At 35.1% G+C, this 15969-nt stretch overlaps 1 protein-coding gene across 5 annotated transcripts; it reads left to right on the forward strand.

The window, feature by feature from the left end:
* Positions 1-3578: 3578 nt before the first annotated feature.
* LOC110665816 (ELF3-like protein 2) lies at positions 3579-9382 on the forward strand. Of its 5 annotated transcripts, XM_058149043.1 has the most exons (6): positions 3579-3957; positions 4450-4731; positions 5616-6349; positions 8032-8083; positions 8221-8752; positions 8840-9382. In XM_058149043.1, exons 2-6 carry the CDS (start codon positions 4516-4518, stop codon positions 9223-9225), a joined length of 1920 nt encoding a protein of 639 aa, XP_058005026.1. In that variant the 5' UTR covers positions 3579-3957; positions 4450-4515; the 3' UTR covers positions 9226-9382. The 5 variants fall into 5 exon arrangements, with proteins under 5 accessions (XP_058005026.1, XP_021681782.2, XP_058005025.1 ...); XM_021826090.2 differs by having other exon boundaries at positions 8221-9382; XM_058149042.1 differs by having other exon boundaries at positions 3629-3651; positions 8221-9382.
* Positions 9383-15969: the final 6587 nt, after the last annotated feature.

Here is a 15969-nt window from a genome sequence, read left to right on the forward strand (position 1 = left end):
TTTTGACTTTGATTTGAACCTAATAACCATTAATCAATGAAATTAAACAATTTATATATTTCTAATTAAATAAAATTCATAAATTCCCTATAAAAATAAATCAATTCAAAAATCAATTCAGTTCGATTTGATTTGATTTGAATATATAAAATTACTATTTAGTTCTGTCACGACCCAACCTATGGGCCGGACCGGCACTAGGACCTGGGCCAGCCTAAAGCCCCCGAGGCCCGTAGTAAGCCTTAACTATTCATTAACCCGACTCTAAGGCCCATTTGGGCCCAATATCAAGAAAACAACCATAAAATGGACTTTCCAACGGGGAGTTTTCGACTCACCCGACCTGTAAACACAATAAACAATCCATTGGGGAGCTAAGCTCACCCTCCACCTACTCATCAACATAATAATAAATGGGAGCTCAGCTCCCTCATCCAATCCATCAAACAGACTTAAAATATTAAGTTTACAGGTCCAACATGAATATAATATTACAGACCAATGTCAAATAATTTAACACATGCGGAAATTCTAGGAGTAATTAAAATTACACAATATTGATAAACAACTGCGAGGTAAAGTTAACCTAACAAAATATCCTCGTAAAATTTTTGAACAGAGTAAAATATCAATCTTAACTATAATCTCTATAACTATCTCAAACTAATGCAACTGTAGAGTGAAATGCAACATACACAACATTTTCACATCATAACATCAAAAGGTAATTTGGAGCACTCACACACCTGTAGTATCAATCATAACATATGGATCCTCTCTTAAATCTAACAATTACTCAAGCTCTGACTTCCACTTAATAACCAAATCGAGGGTCAATTACTCAAGCCGTGACTACCAATTACTCAAGCCGTGACTACCATCCATAGTCCACACCACATCACACGCACGCCAACGCACGCATCGCCTCCAAATTACCACAACAACATCCATGGTACATCAACGATTATGAATGCAACATAAATCGTGCCTAGAGTTTAACTACATAAATATATGCATATAAGTGATGCATGGGCAAACATATAATAATATCGAAATTATAATTAAAATTAATATTTTACTGAGGAAGAAGGACAATCATATTACATTTATTTAATACAATCGACTCAATACAAATAAAGAAAAGACCAATTAGTCTCCCTATACCTAGGACCTACCCAACCCGCAAAAGGGCTAAAAACGCACATCTATACTCACAATCCATACATCAACAGTTCAATCATATCACCCCATCAAATCAATCATCCATCACAATACGCAAAATTTCAATTTAGTCCTTATTATTGATCATTTTTGCAAAAGCCCAAACAAGCTCTAAAATTATAAAACTTTGCCTGTCCTTAGCAATATTACTAAGCTATTGCAAAAAGAATCGTAATTTTCTAAGCTACCACGAATATTTTATGGATTTTTAATCCTATTTAAGCACTAGAAAATTACGTAAAAACTAGGTTCGGGTTTACCTTTGCCGATTCCGACTTCGGGGACGTCTGACAATGGGGGGCTAGCCAAAACCTCGGCCCAATTCGGAGACTTTTCCGGTCACGGGTCTGTCTGGCCCGAAATTTGCAGACCTGGTCAACTGTCGAATTTCCGCGAATCGAGGATACCTACACGAAGCCCATAACACGGGGGTTAGCACATAAATTTTTCAGAATTTTCTAAGCTCATTTAATGCTCGAAATTACACTGCGAAGTTCCGTGGGACCCACCGAAAAACGGTGTCGGAAAAATTCGAAATTTATGTCGCTAAGCTCTCGACGAATGGAGCGTGCTGGTGGCCTCGGTTCCTCGTGGATTCAGAAATCTAGCCCAAAAGTCGAAATGGGCTAAAATCTTCCCGAGCAAAAATCAAACAAACCGCTCGATGGATTTCGGCGTTCTTGGTGTCTATGGAAAGCTCGAGTAGATGATTTTAGACACAAGACCCGGTCCAATCGGTGGCGGATCGGTTGAGGCGGAGCGCGCGGCAGCGCGGAGGGGATGAGATAGAAAAGAAAGAGAAAAGAGAGGGACGACGCGCGCGTGAGAAGAAAAAGGAAAGAGAGCCGGTTCGATTCGACCTGTCCGATCCGGTCCGGTTCGATTCGGGTTCGATTCGAATACAAAATTTTGAATTTTCGAGGTCCAAAAATTCCGAAAAAATTCCGTAAAACTCAGAAAAATACGTAGACTCCAAATATATTTTTAGTTTTGTCACGTGGTCTTTAAATTAATTTTTAAAAATCATCAAAGTTTATATTTTCGGAAAATCGAACCCGATTTTTAAAATCCGAAAAATCTCAAAAAAATTCCTAAAATTTAAATAAAATTAAAATATCAAAAATACTCATAAATAATAAAATTTGGGGTGTTACAAGTTCGGTTCGATTTAACTAATTTTTTCTCTTCAAAATCGAACAAACCTAAATAACCAAAATTTTTATAATATAAAATCGAACCGAACCAATTGAATTTTAAACCTACTCCAAACCTCACATTTGTAAATTTATAAATTCAACCATATATAAGTCCTTATTAGTGTTTTTTAATTGAACTTCAATGGAAATTCAAACCTCACATAATAGTCTGGATAAAAATATAATCTAAGATTATTAAGTTTAAATTTATTAACATCTAATTAGTTTCTTTAATTATTGAGTGTACTCAAAATATTAAATTTTGATGTTTAAAATAAATCTTACATTTATACAATTGAAGTAGCCACGGCGAATACATAATAAAAAATAGAAATCAATTGACCTCTCTTTTTTATTAAAATAATTTTTTATATAACCATAATTAAATTAAATATTAAACCATCTTTTTGATAAAAATTAAAATTAAATTGTTTATTTATATGTTTTGCTTGAATTTGATTGGTTTTTATCTCTTATTTTGATATAAAAAAAAAATTATACTATCAATGTATTATTTATTTTACAAAAAATATTTTTTATATTTTTTAAATCATAAGTTATTATCATGATATTTGGTGATATTATTTATTTTAATAATTATAAATTATTTTATTAATATTTTCCTTATTTTCTTAAAAATAAAAAAAATAACTTTTTATAAACTATTCAATCAACTTCAAATATTTTAAATATTAATATAATAATATTTTAATTATAATCAAAATATTAAATTCTATCTTTAAATTTATTTGCCAAACAAAATTTATAAATAGTTTTAAAAAGAAAATATTAAATATATATTAATCAATGATTAGTTTGCCATCTCAACAACGAGGCTTAACTGAAATAATCGTACGGTAGTTGAAATAAACGTTATACCGCATAATTTCAGGGGATATTTAACAGATTTTTAGTTAAAAAGTGGCCAGATTTTTAAGAAAGGAAATGTAGTAATGATGCAGAGTTAAGCTCGCCAATTGCGAGAGACCCAGTCTTCGCTCACTTCAATTTCATTTCTTTTTAAAAAATTTTCAGCTTCTTTTCTTGCATTCGTCTCTCACGTGGGAATGCTCACCTATTCTTGGGTTGTAGTATACAGTGATGGCATGTCTGCGCCTTGAAGCAAATCTTGGCAACTTTTACATAATAGTTGTAATAATAATAATAATAATAATATTTTTTCCAGAGGAAATTTGGCAGATATGAGTTGGCAGGATTTAATTTGCAGAAGCTGGTAAGGGTACTGGATTGGGCAGGTCTTAAGTTCTATCCTTTTGGGACCTACAATGTCCATATCATCTTTGTTTGTGTAGCTTTTTGGGTGCGATCCTCTCGTGAAATTCCAGTGGAAACCTCTTCTTAGCGGAATCTATCTTTTGCCCCATATATCTGTTGATTTCATCTCCACTTACTTTCATTTTATTTGATTTCTCCGTCTCCATCCATTTCTCCTTTTTCTTTAACTATCACTGAACTCTTAGTTCTTCTGTATCATTTTCTGGGATGTCATGTTTTCTTTTTGTTGGCACCTGAATTTCAGGTTCAAGTTCCCTTTTTTTTTTTTTTTTTTTTTTTGGAGGTGGGTTGATTGTGGGTATGCCATACGTGTAAGGTTGAGCTAGTATCATCTTGGTTCTTCAGTTTTAGGAAAAGGGTTTGATTTTGTGAGGTGGGTTGCTTTTGGGTACTTGTCAGTTAGTATTTTTGTCAATATTCTTTCATGTGCTTCAGTTGTTTGTTTATGGTTTTCAACCAGGAGGAGATTTATTTATTTATTTATTTATTTTCAGGGCTGTTAATTTTGCTATCTGGGTAGGCCTGCATTTATTTTTGAAGATTAAATTTATTGGGAATTATATATATATATATATATATATATATATATATATATATATATATATATATATATATATATATATATATATATTTTACAGAGTGAATTCTTCAGAAAGTAATTGATTTTGCAGCTATCTATGTAAGTCTTCCTATTGATTATTATCACTGAAGTTCTTTTCTTGATGAGGAATTGCAGTTATTGTGAATTGAGGAAAGAAAGTTTTTGTGAGTGGAATTTGTGGTGAACAAAAAGAAAAAGACGATGAGAGGGCTAAAAGATGAGGAAAAAGTGATGAGTCCTATGTTTCCAAGGCTTCATGTGAACGATACAGAGAAAGGAGGGCCAAGGGCACCTCCAAGAAACAAGATGGCTCTATATGAACAGCTCAGTATTCCTTCTCAAAGGTTTAGCTCTGGATCATCACCCATGTTGCCTCTTCCACCGAACAGCTTGGTTCCTTCAATGTCCTCAAGCCATGTGAGTTGGACGATTTAACCCTCTTTTCATTTCCATGTATGACATTTTTTCACCTAATGCTTGAATTTATCTCGTTTTAGTTTAGAATATGGGAAGCATGCTTTTGTTTGGTTCCTCAATAATTTTATCAACAATGGCCATCTTTTGGATTCTCATTGGTTTGGAATATGTAATGTATCTGATATATGTCATGGGCAATGCATGGTCTTGGCTTTTGTTGCAGCGCACTGAACGAGTTTACTTGTATCTTTTGTTCCAATCTTCAGGGTTTCACATTGAAGACTGATTTTTGAGTCTCTCTTAAAAAGAAGTCTGTGGATTAGTTTGCATATTTCCTAATATTGGTAGATCTTTTTGAGTGGTTTATCAAATACTTGTTTTGGCTTCATGGTGTTTTTGATAATTTATTAAAGTGACTGTTGGCCTGCTACCAACTTTCATTTTATTGATTGCTCTATGGTTTCGTGTATATTATGAGTTCCCAATTTTTTCTTTATCTTTTGCTGTTGGATTACAAGTGATTCATTTTCATAAGTTGGTGGCTATGAAAGGAGTGTTTTTACCCCATTTTGCAACTCCCCTGCACCATCACATTCTGAGAAGCCTTTTTCTCAATCCTTGAGTGTAGTTAAGCTAAGCAATAAGATGGCAAGCCAAGAATGGAAATGCATGAATTCTAAATGCAATTGTCAATGGCAAGCCAAGAATGGAAATGCATGAATTCTAAATGCAATTGTCAAAGTTCGAATACAACACAGCCATTGTCATCGAGTGCTAAATGCAATTCATTTGAATCACACAATTTCTCCAACTTCAAAAGCTTATCATTGAAGAAGCTTGGAGATGAAAATGATTTTAGAGTTCCTAATCCTATTTCTGCTCAGTCAGGATCAGATTTACATTGTAGCAGCATTCAACAAGATAAAGATCAAGAAAATCAACCTTGCTGGAACTTGAGCTTCTCAACACACTTTCAAAATGTTTCTGAAAAGCAGAAGAAAGGAACTGGCTTGAGAAATCTAAAGGCAAGAGAGTCTATGTGGAACCAAAGTGATGAGAACTCAAAAATGTCTGAGGATTTTCAGGATCCTGTGGAAAGATCTGAATCTGTCTCATTAGTTCAGGATAAACCTTCAGCAGATGTATCTTCAAGCCCATCAGGCGAAGTTAAGAGCATTGAATCATTGGAGCGAGCACATCCTTCATCAAATCAGGAACATAGAAGCAGTTCAGTGGGTGTCTTGAAAAGCTTTCATGGTAAAAATGCACATTATCAAAATTTTTTGGCAGTGCAAGACAAAGCAGTTTATAAAGATAACGTTTTGGTGGAGTTTGCTGGGGTCATAGATAAGGAAAATGCATCCAAGGTGAGAAGTGAAACTTGTTCTAGATTATCTCTTGGAGTTGCCATCAGAAGTCATAATGGGATTGAGAATGGCAGCATAAACCATGAAGAGAAGCAACAAGCGTCTTTTGAAGTGGGAAATGCTGAACGGCATGATGATGTCTCAGAAACTTGCACGGTAGACTCTATATCTGCTTTGGATATAAATCCTGATGATGTTGTAAGAGTAATAGGTGAGAAACAATTTTGGAAAGCAAGAAGAGCTATTGTCAAGTAAGTATCTCTTCTAGTTATTGCTATTTCCATAAGTTTAAGGATATCAACAACAAATTTGTGGAATTGTCTTTAAATTTCTAAAAGTGACGTATCTTTTGGTATTTATATCTAATCTAAGTCAAAATCAGCAATTCATTGTAGTCATTCATCTCATAAGCACTTATTCATTCAATGCTCTTTGGATATAGAGTAGTCAGACTATGCCAATGAACCTCATTTCTTTCTCAAAGTATTGGCTGTTACTATAAGAAACTGATGGGCGAGATCTTTTATGAAATTGGTTCTTAAGGAGTCATTTATTGTAGAAACATCAAAACCTCTGATTGTATTTGCAATTATGGCACATCCTTTTAATTATGTCACTGTATACACAGCCTTTCGCATTGGTGTCAATCATAGCCAAACTTGGAAGAACATGTGCCAAAACTCTCAAATTGCAAATGTGGTATATCTTTTATTTAAAATTTATTATAAGCATATTTAAGAAGAGGGGTAGAGAGAGAAGTGTGTAAAGATCCCGATTTTTTTATAGAATTAAATAATACTAAATAATTTTAAGATATATTTAATAAATTGTTATGGGATAACATTTAAATATACCACATCAGATGCTAACATGATTTAGTTTTTCTAATAAGCTAAGCATGTTAATGATTGGATAGTTTTAGCTAATGCACTTCCAAAATTGGTTATAATTGACACTAGTGTGAATTCTACATATAATTGGCAAAAAGGATTGGCTATAACTGTAAATTGAAAGAAAGGTTTGGATTTTTAGATCATTAAACCAAGGTGAATCAGTAATGCTTCTGTAAGTAATGAAGTTGCTTGATTTAGTAGATTAACTAAAAATGGTCTTCCTTAGGAAATTGAGTTCCTAGAAATCTTGAATGTGATGATGAATATTGATATTCATACCTCACATGTTTGTGTGATGGATTGGCATTGTCAAATCATGACACATTTTGAAAGTGGCATTTTACAGTGTTCAGCTTTCAACATCTTCAGCAGTCAAAGATCAGCTTTCTGGGGATTTGCGATGAGAATCTTCTATCCAAATTTATTGATCAGTGCTTTCCATAGCCGCTGCTGTGATTGAGCATAATTTGCTCTTTTATTATTATTATTATTTATTCTTTGCCCTGTTCCCATTGAAAATTTTGGTATTATAGTCACACAACCTTCTTTTTTGTGCCCAAATTACATCATGATATGCATTTGCATTACTATAGTGTGGATATGTCTGTATGAGTTTGGGCAGGCCATACTAAAATATTTCACCTAGCAGGAGGCAGGATATCAAACATAGATGTCTAGTAAAGTGTTCACTGGCACATAGATCTAGTTGTTGTTTGTTTACTCTTAGATTTAGTTGTTGTTTGTTTACTCTCTCTCTCTCTCTCTCTCTCTCTCTCTCTCTCTCTCTCTCTCACACACACACACACACACAGAGTACGAGTTCTCTATAAATTTTGTATGGAAAGGCATTATAGTAGTCCATCTGGCAAGAATTTCAAATATAGTCATCACTTCTGACCAAATAGCATATAAGGTGATGTTTAGTCCTATATTGTGCCCTTGTTTCTAACTCTTTATCTGATGCATCCAATATTAATTGGTATATGTTCTTCTTTCTAAATTCAACAGTGTTTGACCAAACTTCTTTTTGTTGTTTTTAGTCAACAAAGAGTATTCACAGTTCAAGTATTTGAGTTACATAGGATCATGAAGGTATGCTGGATATTGCTTGATCGATTTGCTATGCCTTTTCTACTATGAGATATGCATATGATTTCTGGTCTTGATTTCTTGTGTCCGTTGGTGAAAAGAGAACCTACTGGTTGAATCTTGATGTTGTCTTGGAATAGGTACAAAAATTGATTGCTGGATCATCTGATGTGTTTCTTGAAGAAAACATTTGTCTTGGAAAAGCTCCATTGAAGTCACCTCTGGAGAAGGTTCCATCTGAGAATGCTATTGAACAACCTCCATTGATTGTTAAACCAAAAGATGGTTCACACAAGCAATATGCTAGCGCTGAATTTGCTGATGAGAATGCTGTTGGGAAGCTTCCTCTTCCTTCTATCCATAATGAAACTGGTAAAGGACATCTTACCCAGCAATCAAATTACAATTGTCATTCGGAAGGCGTGCTGCCAGCTCCTCTTGCTGCCAATACCAGACCATCTCCATGGTATTTCCCATCACATGGAAATCATTGGTTATTTCCGGTCATGTCCCCTTCTGAGGGTCTTGTTTACAAGCCTTACACAGGGCCAAGCCCTTCAGCTGCTGGATTTGTGGTCCCCGTTTATGGCAACTTTGGTCCTATGAGTTTAACAGCTGGGGGTGGAGACTTTTTGAATGCAGCCTATGGTGTTCCGGCTTCTCATCAACAAGGTATTGGAATCCTTACCAGCACCCCTCATCTGGGACAGACATACTTTCCACCATATGGCATGCCAGTCATGACTCTGTCCATTTCAGGATCAGCAGTTGAGCGGGTGAGCCCATTCACTGGACCACAGTCAAAGGATAATCAGTTAGCAGTTAATTTCAACTTCCCCCACCAAAGCTCATATAATATGTCAAGCCAGGTGAGCCGTGTGATCTCACGTGTTGGGAAATTTCAAGCACCAAAGGAAAGTGAGGTACAGGGAAGTACAGCAAGTAGTCCCTCGGAGAGGCCTGAAGGAGATGCGCTCCCTCTTTTTCCTACAGAACCAACAGCTCAGGCATCAGATCAAAATGCTCAAACTATTGAGCCACAGACATGTGTGATAAGGGTTGTGCCTCACAATCGTAGGTCAGCAACTGAATCAGCAGCCCGGATTTTCCAGTCTATACAAGAAGAAAGAAAACATTATGATTAGTTTATGGAAATTGTATACAGTGAGACATACAGTGGGAAGTGATACTGTTCTTAGTAGTTTTATCAAATATACTTCTGTATCTGTAGTTTTATTAAACATGTTAATAGCATGTAATACAGTTTGTTTAATGAGAATAGACCAATCTGTATTTCAGGAAGCTAGCCAAGTACTAGTTGCATCCTTTACCTTCCTAAATTCATCTTTTGAGTCCTGTTACGTGAATTCTTGTACCTTACTGAAAAAGAGAAAAAAAAAAAAGTACAGTTGAACCTTATTGCAAGATCATTTAAACCATAGTTAGAGCCAAAGCTTGACAGGATTGGGATCGTTTGTGCATCCAGTCCCATTCATCATCCACCCTCGAATTACAATTGATGCCAGCACAACTTCAAGGGTTCCTTTCTGTTGCATAAGATGTTATTTTAGGTTCTACACACAACTTCAAGGGTTCCTTTCTGTTGCATAAGATGTTATTTTAGGTTCTATAACAAGTCATATTTTAAAATGGCTATCTATTGTTTGAAATTGTTAACGCTAGTATTTTGGGAGAAAATCTGTCATATACACATCTCCTTTTTATATAAAGTATTCTACTTCTAAAAGAAAACTAAAAAATAGGAAATACAATAAGAAATACTAAATAACTAACTCCTAATAATCTGCTGCTCCTACAATTTGGGATTCCAATACTTACCCTCAAGTTGGTTTATGTATATTACATATATACGATAAAATAGTTTGCTGCTTTGACCCTTAGTAAACATATCAACCAACTATTCTTTTGGAGACACATTAGAGATACTAAGATCCATCCACTATTTTTTACTCTGTGAAATGTCAATCAATCTCTATATGCTTATTCCGATTATACTAGATTCAATTGTACACTATTCTGATGACAGCTTTATAATCATAAAATAAGGACAAATTGTTGGTTTCTACTAATTTCATTTCTTCTATTATTTTCCATAACCACAATAGTTCACAGATACCCTATGCCATATCTTATATTCTGCACTGAATCTTATTGTCATATTATGCTTTTTGCTTCTCCAAGTGACTCGATTACCACTAACAAATACACAATTACCTCATGTAGATCTTCTATCATCAAGATATCTAGCCTAATATGCATTTGTAAAGGCTTTTTATCTTTAGATGGACATGCTTTGAAAAGGGGAATAGTAAAAATATTAATATATAGTATACGTATGAAAAATTAAAGTGCTATAATATTTTGCAAGCATAAAAAATAGACTTATATATATATATATATATATATAAGAAATTGTAGATCATAAGAATAATGAAAAATAAACTTATTAAAATTAAAAGCAATGTAATGTACGACATGTCTATGTACAACTATGTTAAGCAATTTCCAATGATAATATTTGACTATAAGTTTCGGAAAAAAAAAATTGACTATAAGTATAAATCTCAACAATAATAATAGTAATAATCAAAGTTATTTGGAAAATAATACTCATCGGACTTAGTAATTGAATGGGTTAGCTATATTAATACTAGTTATATATATATATATATAGAACTAGCAAAATAAAAGCATGTAAATTTATTAATTTTTAGTATTTAAATTATAATATATTTATATTTGAAATTAACATTAATCAATTATAATAGAAAATATAAATTTAATATTGCATAGGCATATATAAAATATTAATGAAATAATTAATAGTATAAACTTATATTAATATTTTAAATAATTATTAAAAAATATATAAATAAAAAGCAAAATAAAACAGAAAAAATAAGCTTTCATTTAAAAAAATTAAAATCATTTCATTTTCAATATGATACTATCAAATTAATACATTTTATTGTTTTTCATTTCCATATTGAAAGTTGATTGTAAATATTTTAAGAGTTAAATAATTAAATTTGATACTATTAATTATTCTTTTCTGATTTGCACATTTAAAGTTGATTTTAAAATTTTCTAGAGTTAAATAAGTAATTAATAAACGCTTATATTTTCTCTTGTTCAATATGTGACAAGTGTGATTTTCTCTTTTTCTTTATAAGTTTGAAACTTTCTTCCATTTTGTCTTCTTTTCTTATTTCTTTTTTTTATTTTTGGATCATGGCGTGTTCTAGCTCTGATTCATCTTTTGCTGATGAGTTTTATGCGCATCTCAATCTCGAGGAGCAACAAGGGAGGGTGGAATTTATGGAATATGATAATGATGGTGGAGAGAAGGAGGTTATTGAATCACCGTTGTGTGTTATGGGAAGGCTGTTGACGGAGAAGCCGATGAATTTTGTTGCCTTTAAGCAAACCATGGTGGCGGTGTGGAGGCCGGTTAAAGGAATGATGGTGAAAGAGTTAGGCAACAATGCATTTCTTTTGCAGTTTATGCATATTATGGATTGAGACAAAGTGTTGAATGGAGGTCCATGGAATTTCTCACAAAACCTAATCATTTTACGTAAAGTTCCAGAAGGGAAGAACTCTAGATAGGTGCAACTTACGGAAGTGGATTTTAGGGTGCAGTTACATAATTATCCGTCGGGTTATCGGTCTGAAAGAGCTTTCAAAGATGTTGGAAATTTTATTGGATGATATATTCAGTCTGATCAGAGGAATTACTTTTTCATTTGGCTAGATTATATGAGAATTAAGGTCACCATGGATGTCAACAAACCTCTCAAACGCAAGCTTCAAATGAAACATCCTAAAGGGGAATGGGAGTGGGTGGATTTTAAGTATGAGAGGTTATCTACATTCTGCTTTTTTTGTGGTTACTTGGGACATTCTTATCGTTTTCGTGCAAAGCTTTTGGAACATCCTGAAGTTCCAAGGAGCCAATTCGCATATGGACCTTGGCTTCGTGCAGATAATAGGCACTCTTCAAATGTTGGTGAAAGGTGGCTATTATCAGAATCAAAAGTCCTTAATGGTGGTCAGAATTGTGGTAGTGGTGGCACGAATCCTTCGGGTCAACAGCCAGCGGGATTAGGGGGATTGGATTTTAATTCAAAATTTGAATCTCCTAATTTTGTGACCCAAAGAGACGTAGGGTTGAGGAGGTGGGTAATGATGTGATGTCGAGAGGTGATGGTTCAAGCAGCTTGTTGGAGGAGTTAGCAAATCCAAAAAATGGCGAAGAGGCAGGTTCTGGTTACCAGGCCCGCCAGGCCCAATGAATTTCTTATGCTGGAATTGTCGTGGGCTTGGGAGCCCGCAGACAATTTGAGAATTGCAAGACTTTGTGTCTATTAAGCGACCCAGATTAATTTTTCTTATGGAGACATTAGTTACTTGGAATAAGATAGTTAGAGTTAGAAGATTATTGGGCTTTCAGGGCCTTTTTGTTGTCAATCCACAAGGCCATAGTAGAGGCCTTGCTTTGTTGTGTAGGGACAAAGATGCTTGTTCTTTAATTGGTTTTAATAATAATTATATAGATGTTGCCGTTTATGTGGATGGTATTCAACCTTTTCATTTCACTGGATTTTATGGTATTCCTAGTTGAGCACGACGACGAGAATCTTGTGCTTTACTTTCATCTTTAAGGGATAAATCAGTGTTACCATGGTGTGTGGCTGGAGATTTTAATGACTTGTTATCACATGATGAGAAGGTAGGTCATGCATATCAACCTAATTGGCTTATCAATGGGTTTCGTCGTTCGGTGGAGTTTTATTATTTGTTTGACGTGGGTTTCATGGGCAACAAGTTTGCTAGGGAAAGAGGTAGAGATACAGAGGATTAGGTGTCAAAAAGACTTGATAGAGCTTTGGCTAACAATAACTGGTTTCATCAATTTGATCAAGCACAGTTATTTCATCTAGAGGCAGCCAATAGTGATCATATTGCTCTCTCTTGTCTCTGGGAGTCACAATTATATGTTATGCTCATAAGCCTTTTCGCTTTGAGAACTCGTGGCTTTGTGAAGAGAATATCCAGGATGTGGTGCGTTCAGCATGGGCAGAAGGAGACTTTGGGACGTTCCATGATAGGACAGTTCATTATGGTGAGGTGCTAAAGCAGTGGGGTCTTGAGAGGAAGAAATTATTAAGGAGAAATTACGCCAGAGTAAACAACAAATGTCTCGTTATAGGACATTGAGGGACTCTCGATCTATTGAGCTTTATCGTACTGCTCATATAGTATATTTGGAAGTTTTAAGACAGCAGGAGGCATATTGGAGGCAGCACTTGAAGCAATTGCGACTGCGTGATGGAGACCTCAATACCAAATTCTTTCACTCTATGGCTAATCGAAGGAGGAAGCAAAATTATATTGGCCAGCTTCGAGATACAGGTGGTAATTGGATTGGGTGTGATAATGGTTTGGATTGCTTGATTGTTGATTATTATGTGAGTTTGTTCACATCACAACAAGGAGAGGGAGTAACTGTTTTGGAAAGCATTGAACCATCAGTTACAACGGAGCAGAATGAGGAACTATCACAACCTTTTACTGCTGAAGAGGTTAAAGCAGTAACTTTTAGTATGCATCCTGATAAAGCCTCGGGGCCGAATGGCTTTAACCCTGCTTTCTATCAAGCTTTCTGGTCAATAGTTGGTGAAGATGTATGTCGAGTTTGTTTGAATTGTCTGAATAATGGAGCTCCTTTACCTGGCAATAATGCAACCAACATCATTCTTATTCCGAAAAAGAAGTTACCAGAGTCTGTAGCGGATCTCAGGCCCATCTGCTTATGTAATGTTATTGACAGAATTATTACTAAGACAGTGGCAAATAGATTTCAAAAGGTACTCCCTCATGTCATCTCAGATTCCCAAAGTGCCTTTATTCCTGACCGATCCATAACGGATAATGTGATTATTGCTTTTGAAATAATGCACTGCATTAAGAGGAAGACGCAAGGAAAGTGTGGTATTGCTGCGCTTAAGACAGACATGTCGAAAGCTTATGATCGCATAGAATGGAACTTTTTTAAGCAATTGACGTTGCGGATGGGTTTTTTACATTCATGGGTTGAGAAAAACTATGGCTTTGATTAACACTATCACTTATCACATTTGACATAATGGGGAATCATATGGTCCTATAGTCCCTTCGCGAGGCTTGCGATAGGGCAATCCTATTTCACCATACTTATTTATTGTGGTTGCGGAGGCTTTATCCAGTCTTCTTTGGAGTTTTGAGAGGCAAGGCCAGATTACTGGATGCAAAATTTCTCGACATGCTTGTCCTGTTAGTCATCTGTTTTTTGCGGATGATGCATTATATTTTTTTTCAGGCAACTCCTGCTGAATCTTTCATAATTAAGCATTGTCTTCATCTGTATGAATGTGCTTCTAGGCAGCAAGTTAATTATGGCAAATCAGAAATTTTGTTTAGTCGAAATACGAAAGAAGAAGATCAGGATGCTATTAGTGGTCTTTTACGAGTCAAGAAAACTCGGGAGTTTTCCAGGTATTTGGGATTACTGGCAGTGGTAGGCCAAAATAAAAAGAGAGGTATTCAATTATGTAGTTGACAAAGTATAGAAGCGATTACAAGGGTGGAAGGGTTGTTTGCTTTCAAGAGCCATAAAAGAAGTTTTATTAAAAACTGTGGTGCAAGCAATACCTAACTCTTTGATGAGTGTATTTCTTCTTCCTCTCAATATTTGTGATGCAATTAAGAAACTTATGAACAAAAATTGGTAGAGAAGCTCAGTGGATGGTGATTCGGGTATACACTGGCATAGTTGGAAGAAGCTTGCTCAGAAGAAAGATCAAGGAGTTTTATGCTTTCGCACAATAACAGAATTCAATATTGCTCTACTAGCGAAGCAAGGTTAGTGGTTTATGACAAATCCTTCCTCAACAATGTCTCAACTTTATAAGGCAAAATGTTTTTGGGACACTGATTTTTTACTAGCTGAGCTAGGGAAGAATCCGAGTTACCTTTGGAAGAGTATTCTTGAGGGTCAATCTTTGTTGAAGGTAGGTTGTGTGAGAAGAATTAGAGATGGATCCAGTACTGATGTCTTTCACAGTCCGTGGCTACCAGATCCTGTACATCCTTATATTTTGAGTGTAAATAACACTAGGCTGGAAAAGGTTTTAGTTTCAGATTTGTTGGAGCAGAATGGTAGTGGTTGGGATATGGAAGCCTTGCATGCTATGTTCACTCCAGTAGAGATAAATCTTATTTGTCAAATCCCTCTTTGACATCGACAGAGTGCAGATGGTTGGTTGTGGTGGTGGGATGTAAAAGGTGTGTATTCAATGTGTAGTGGATATAAATGGCTTATTGATAATAATACTATGCATGGACAGGTGGATAAGATAGGCTGGGAATGGATTTGGAAGATCAAAGTTCCTCCAAAAGTGGCAAACTTCATGTGGAGATTGGCTTCTAATATTCTGCCAGTTCTAAGTAATTTGTTGGCTAGACATATTGAAGTTGATACTACGTGCCCACTATGTCATGAGGAAAGTGAAACAGCTCTTCATTTTTTTTTATATTGTCCATATGCTAGACATTGCTGGGAATCATTAGGGTAGAATTGGGCTGTTTTTAGCAATATCAATCATTGGTTGGACGTTTGGCGGGATACTTGTGATCGAGACAAATGGAGTCAGTATTGCTACATTGTTTAGTTTCTTTGGTTTCGACGGAACAAGGTGGTGTGGGAACAGAAGCATATGTCTGTAGAGGAGATTATTTTTTGAGCTAATTAATTGTGTGATGAGTGGCAGGCTACACAAGCAGCAAGGATTATCTCGCATGTCACGAATTCCCCTCATCCTATTGCA

Source organism: Hevea brasiliensis, chromosome 6 (assembly GCF_030052815.1).
Source record: "Hevea brasiliensis isolate MT/VB/25A 57/8 chromosome 6, ASM3005281v1, whole genome shotgun sequence".
Lineage (NCBI taxonomy): Eukaryota > Viridiplantae > Streptophyta > Magnoliopsida > Malpighiales > Euphorbiaceae > Hevea > Hevea brasiliensis.